A 6,164-nucleotide genomic window follows, 5' to 3' on the forward strand; every position below is an offset into this window, starting at 1 on the left:
CTGACTCAAATGCCCTTCAACTGCAGGCTAGGTTTTCCTCCCCTGTGGATGCCCATGAAATGAGGACACAAAGAAAGGCACCCCGGATGCCGGGTACCATGTCCTGAGATGCTTAAGCAAAGATGCGAAAGACGGGAATGTGTTTTGTCAAGTGGCCAGGCTGTGGAAGGTGATGTTTCCTATGAATGGCTGAAAATACCATTCACAGGTATAAGAAAAGCATAGAAAAATCAACTGTTTCCTTCTTTTCTTAAAACTGTTACAAGAATTTTGACACTTAGAGAAAAATTTTTCATTTCCAAAGGAAATGTCAGCTCACTGAATTAGCAAACATTTGTTTCAGAATAGAAGAGCAAAAGTTGTAGTAGTTAATTTGTGGTCTTAAAATTCTTCGACATGGTAGCCCTAGTAGACAGAAAACCTGAACCTTGTTTAGTGAAGGAAAACAACCAGACACTGATTTAACTGGCAAAACTGATCTTACACAAGGAAAAAATAAGGTCTTTTTGTGATACTTTCTATTCGTGTCCCACTTTACATTGTCCCAAATATTTCAAAGAGCCATTCTTTTTTTTTTTAAGTATTTATTTATTTTAAGTATATGAGTACACTGTCTTCAGACACACCAGAAGAGGGCATCAGATCTCATTACAGATGGTTGTGAGCCACCATGTGGTTGCTGGGATTTGAACTCAGGACCTCTGGAAGAGCAGTCAGTGCTCTTAACCATCTCTCCAGCCCTCAAGCAGTCATTCTTATACCTATAATCCAATACTAAGGAAGCTGAGGCAGGAGGAACCCAAGTTCTTACACAGTCTGTGCTATATAGTGAGACTGTCTCGGGGTGGCAGAGACAACAAGATAATTCAGTGGAGAAAGACACTTGCCACCACACAACCTGAGTGTGGCCAACCCCTGGGACTCACATCCAGGAAAGGTAGAACTGACTTCTGAAAGTCCCCTTCTGACCATCCCACCACCACGTAAATGAATGAAGGCATAAAAATCGATCGTTATCTCTATTCTCATACTTGTCTTTATTCTTCTGAGAGTCTCATTTGTTCCTGGAAAGAAAATACGGCAGGTAGTAGTCATCCATTTCAGAGATAGGAACATTGAGGTTTAGGGACAGGGAGCGCAAAACGATTCCTAGAGAAAGCCAGAAAGAGAGAATGACACTGCAATTGACTGCTGTTAGTTTGCAAATACCACAAAAAAAGGGCGTGCTCTCTCAGACTCCCACATGTGCGAGTGTGTGTGTGCATGTGTGTTAAGAAGCCCAGTAAAAAGGCTGATGAAATGCAAAGAATCAGACCCTTAGCTAGAGCGAATCTCAGACAGAAGCTGGAGTGTCACTCTGTCCACAGATGGCGTAAAATCTGCAAGACTGTTTCCATCCACAGCAACACCACGAAACAATCAATCAGAAGTGGCTTTGTTCGCCTGAAACATTGTTTTGACTGAGCATACTTGATCGGAAGAGGAGGTTCTAGAATCAGCTTAGTACCATTCACTTAAATAAAAAAGCGCCATTATGGTGTCCCTCTTTTTCTCCATGTGCAGAAATTGATACAATTCTGTTTTCATTTCAGAGGACAAGTTCCTTAGGGAATGTGTGATTTAAAAAAAAAAAAAAAAACCAAGCAGGTGTCTAACTGCTTGCATATTTGGCAAAGGATTCTTTCATTAAAATAAACCTTACAAACAAATACAGTCCACATTACTCCCTAGCTTCCATGGCTACCCCAGTAAAAAGCAGGTGAGAATCCTACCCATGTGCTTAGACCAAAAAGGCAGATGCCCCTGTACCTCTCATCAGAAGAGGCCAACAGTCCAGACCCTGGAAACCAGCACCTTCCTCATCCCCCAGCCTCTTGGAGACTTGGGTGGGAGGGTTGGGTTGGTTGGTTGGTTGGTTGGTTTGAGACAGGGTCACTCTGTAGCCCAGGCTGGCCTGGGCTCTCTGCTTCCGTTTCCAGAGTAATGAATGACAGGTGTGCACCACCATGCCTAGCTTGTTTCTCTTACTCAGTGTCGCTTGCCATTCTAGGAAAGTATTCCAATAGGACCTGTAACCGCAATGCTTTGAGTGAGCAGGAAAAGAAGACCAGCCTGGGATAATGGAGTTAAGGGGTTGAGCTGCAGACACATCATTCAGGGACCGGCATGCAACCTCCCAACAGCAGGCATCAAAAGAGGGAGTACCCAGGTTGTTTATCAGCTTGCCTGGATGTAGAACAGAGAAGGAAAACCAGCAGGCAAGCCTCAAAAGCTGCCGGCAGTCAGACGCCATGGCCACCAGGCTCTTCATGACGAACACAGCAAGGCAGTTTGAAGAGGAGGAAACCAACCACCTCCACCGCTTCTCATCACAGGTGTGACAGAAGCAGAATGACTTCAAACCTACGCCACCCCATTGCCAGGTCCTGTAAGGCCCCAGGAACATGAATGACAGCCGATTCATGGTTTATGAGGTTTTACTATTGTTATTGTTGTTTTGAGACCCCAGAGGTAGTTTATAATGTTGTCATGGGCATGAATTATCTTTGTAGGTGGAGGAGGATGACACTTTTGAAGAGACTCTTCGCAGGCAGGTAGATTTCCAATCTCAGTGCTATGCGGTGAGCACTAGGTTTCCACCAAGCACTGGCTAACATCTGTCCCCTTCTCTGTCACTAACCGTGCATGTGTTTCTGGTTTGATTTGGGTTTGGTTTTCCATGCATAGTCTATTGTAGTCCAGCCTGGCCTTAAACTTGCTATGTTGTCACAGATGATCTTGGACTCCTGATCCCCCCACCTTCAACTCCCAGGTACTTCCACCACCACACCCAGCACATGTGTGTATGCAGGCTTCTGTTCTTTTGTTTTCTTTTCTTTTCCTGTCTTCTCTGCTAAGGTTGCCTTCAGTGTATTGTTTTCTGAGACCATAGAAAGCGAGAATAATGCGTCTTACTGTGAGCTCATGAAAGATTCAATTAAAATCGCCAGGAATCAATTTTTTATGGGCTATAAAGCTCCGAATCATCTAGTAAGTTCTTCTGAGTAGCTGAGTCTAATCGAGTTCCCACTCTGCTCATCTTTCTTGTTAGACTTGCAGATGCCTTACTCTCCCCAGTCGGCTCTCAGAGCATTTTGTGTTGCTTGCTTCTCCTTGGGTGGGCAGACTCACACAGCCAAACCTGCCCTGAGCAGGAGCTCTAGAAGAAAGCCAACTCTGTTGTGAACCAATTGCTTCTGGAATAGTGACAACCCTTCTGGATTAATTGCCTTAGATATTGAACCAAATATTTGTGCTTCTCTCTTACTGTCTTTGAATATTTTCTATATCAAAATATTTTTAGAATCACACACACACACACACAAAATGCCAGAGTTGTATTAAAGGTCCAGTACCTAATTAGCTTTCTCTCCTTACTTAAATTGGTATCTCTCTTCTCCTATCTGCTTCTATTTCACTATGTGTCTAAACCACCTATTTCTCTCAAAGAAGGAACCCAGGCATGCAAACATAGAGGCAGTAAGACATCTCAATTCTTCAAGAAAAGCTATTATCCTCCAGAAGAGAAAAAAAAATGAGTATGAATCCATCCTCTGGCTTCAACCTACCCGTCTCTCTTTTACAAAGGGCAGACTTTGTCCCCTATGGTTTGGACGGCTCTATGAGCTATTTCCTCACAAGAATGCTGGTGTCTAAAGTCTGCTGGATGTTCATACCACACAACATCTCATCATTGTCCTCTCCTTTCCTTTGAGGGAATTAACACTTGCTGAAACCAGTTAAAGCATAGAAAGAGTAGGTCTCCAATTTTTGCCCCTGTAGGGGGAAAAAATGTAATAGAAAAAAAAAAAAGCTGTCTGCCAAGGTCAAGCCTCTTTATCCCACCCACCTCTGTTTAAACGAATGAACGCCTATCCCACAGGAAGGGTGGCCTCCTCCTCATTTAAAAGTAGAGCTGCTCAGCGCAGTCTTAAAGTCCTCAATCCGCGCATTAATCTATACAAAACAAACTCCTCCACCCTCATTGTAATAAAGAAAGTCGACCCTATATACGTTCCATTTTCCCGTGGTTTAATCTAGCTGTTTCAGATCAATGCGGTGTGTGTTTGTGTGTGTGTGTGTGTGTGTGTGTGTGTGTGTGTGTGTGTGTGTGTGTGTTTCATCTTCCTAGAGGATCAGCTGTGCACACACAACGAACTACCAATTCAACACTGAAAACTGAGCTTTAACACACTGGGAAAAGCGGCGTTTATTTTCTGTCAGATCCCTCTCGGACATTTCCAGTTCAAGGACGGTTGGTTGCTGGCCACCTCCCATCCTTCACAGGGTCACAGCTTCCTCAGACTCCCCAGCGCCCTGCTTCTGTCCTGGCTGCCAGTGCGGCCAGCCAGAAGGGCGACTCCGCAAGCCCCAGCTTGATGCCCTCGAATGTCTCCACCTGTTCCAACATCACCACCACCCAAGCTCAGAAAGGGTTGGCCGCAGGCCAAAGGAGGCAGCTGTCCTCTCAGCCTCCGGCTGCCTTCCGGGTGGAAGAAAGGAAAGAAAGTGCCCCACCACCTGGCACAGAACCCACTATCCTGCCCCCCACGTAATGCATTCTTGACCCACGCCGGGTCCAATAGAACCAGGAACAGAGCCCAGCTGGACATTGAACCCACAGGGAACTCCCAGAACTGACTTCTCTGCTCTGTCTCACTAGGCACCAAGCCGATGCTCTGCCTTGGCCTCCAGGAAGGGGCGCGCCACTTGGTGGCCAATGACAGACCCATGAGTACCAAGGATAGGGTGGCTGCCGGGCCCTTGAGCACAGGACACGCCCCGAGCGTCCTAGCTAGCATTGCCTAGGAACTGAGATGGACAGCAGAGCCTCACTTGAAGGGTGGCCCTCAGGTCTGCATCTACAAACTCCCTTCCTAAAGTAACAGAAGCTATTATGTGGAGTACTGGAACCCTAGCTGCCGAAGTGTCTCTGGGCGGCCGTAGTGTCCACTTACCTGGCAGTCGGTGCCAGAAACCCCAGCGGGACAGGTACAGCTGTAGCCGGGCTCAGCATCGACCGCAGGATGCTCTTGGTCGGTCACCGAACGCGGAGTGCACACGCCCCCGTTCCGACAGGGTTGCGAGGCGCACGGTCCCGGAGCAGGCAGGGGCGCGGCGGGCACCGGGCTGGCCAAGCAGCTGCTTTGGGGCCCAGCACCCAGCAGCAGCGGCAGCAGGGCCAGCACGGGCAGCAGCGGGGCACCGGGCGCCTGGGCGCGGCGGGGAGGCATAGCGAGCCGAGAGGACGCAGAAGCTGGAGCGGAGCTGGGCGCGGTGGCGGCGGCGCTGCTAGCGGCGGAGATGGCGGTGGCAGCGGCGCCAGCGGCTGGTGCTGCTCAGCGGGACCGGACGCCTCCTGCAGCTGCGGGAGCCCGTGGTTCCCCGGGCAACCGCGGGCGGGGCCGGGGGCGGGGCCCACGGAGGCTAGGCGCCGGGCGGGTGGACCCGGGATGGGAACCCTTCTGCTCCGCGTCTCAGCAAGTTGCAGGAAGACTGTCCTCGGTCCCCAGCCTCAAGGGGTCAGAGTCGTGGGTGTGTCCAAAGGAAGGCAGAAAGGCACAGAGGTGGGGGCTCTCGGCTGGGAGAGGGGAGAGAGGCGATGCTGGGGTGGAAAGTGAATGGAGAGGCGCCGGCAGCCTGGAGAGACCGCTTCAGATGGCTCGCAACTGCCACTCACGACCTCTTGGCGCAGAATCTGTGAGACCGCAGCGGGACCGGCCTGACCTTATTCTCACGGGTGCTCCACCCGCTCCCACAATACTTGTCCCTGTCCCCAGCACTCACAGCTCTCTCGCGCCACCAGCGAACCCAGCGGACCTCTCAAGGACCTGACCTTGTACCGCCAAGATCGGGGCCCTTGTCCTTGGTGCTGAACCCTCAGTTTCCTCGCCCGGCCTTGCCCAGCTCGCAGCTCACAAGAGCTGAAAGAAGCTTGGGGTGGCGGAAAGTGGGAAATCAGAGTATACGACCCTATTTTAAAATACGGGATAAAACTGAGACCCATACAGTCTGGGTCCCCTCCCAGAACACTGTGGGAACCCTTGTGCACTTTCAGCAGACATTTGCTACGGAACTCTTCAGGGAAGGAGATTTCACAGTGACCTACTTCGAGAGCTTTTGTA

At 49.5% G+C, this 6,164-nt stretch overlaps 1 protein-coding gene across 1 annotated transcript in view; it reads right to left on the reverse strand.

The window, feature by feature from the left end:
• The window catches only part of Dner (delta/notch like EGF repeat containing), a 279,772-nt gene extending 274,054 nt beyond the window's left edge, over positions 1–5,718 (reverse strand). Inside the window, exon 1 of the mRNA XM_032901487.1 lies at positions 4,998–5,718. Coding sequence (XP_032757378.1) covers positions 4,998–5,273 — 276 coding nt within the window. The 5' untranslated portion in view covers positions 5,274–5,718. The remainder of the gene's footprint in view (positions 1–4,997) is intronic.
• Between the last annotated feature and the right edge of the window lie 446 nt (positions 5,719–6,164).

Source organism: Rattus rattus, chromosome 4, assembly GCF_011064425.1.
Source record: "Rattus rattus isolate New Zealand chromosome 4, Rrattus_CSIRO_v1, whole genome shotgun sequence".
Taxonomy (NCBI): Eukaryota; Metazoa; Chordata; class Mammalia; order Rodentia; family Muridae; genus Rattus; species Rattus rattus.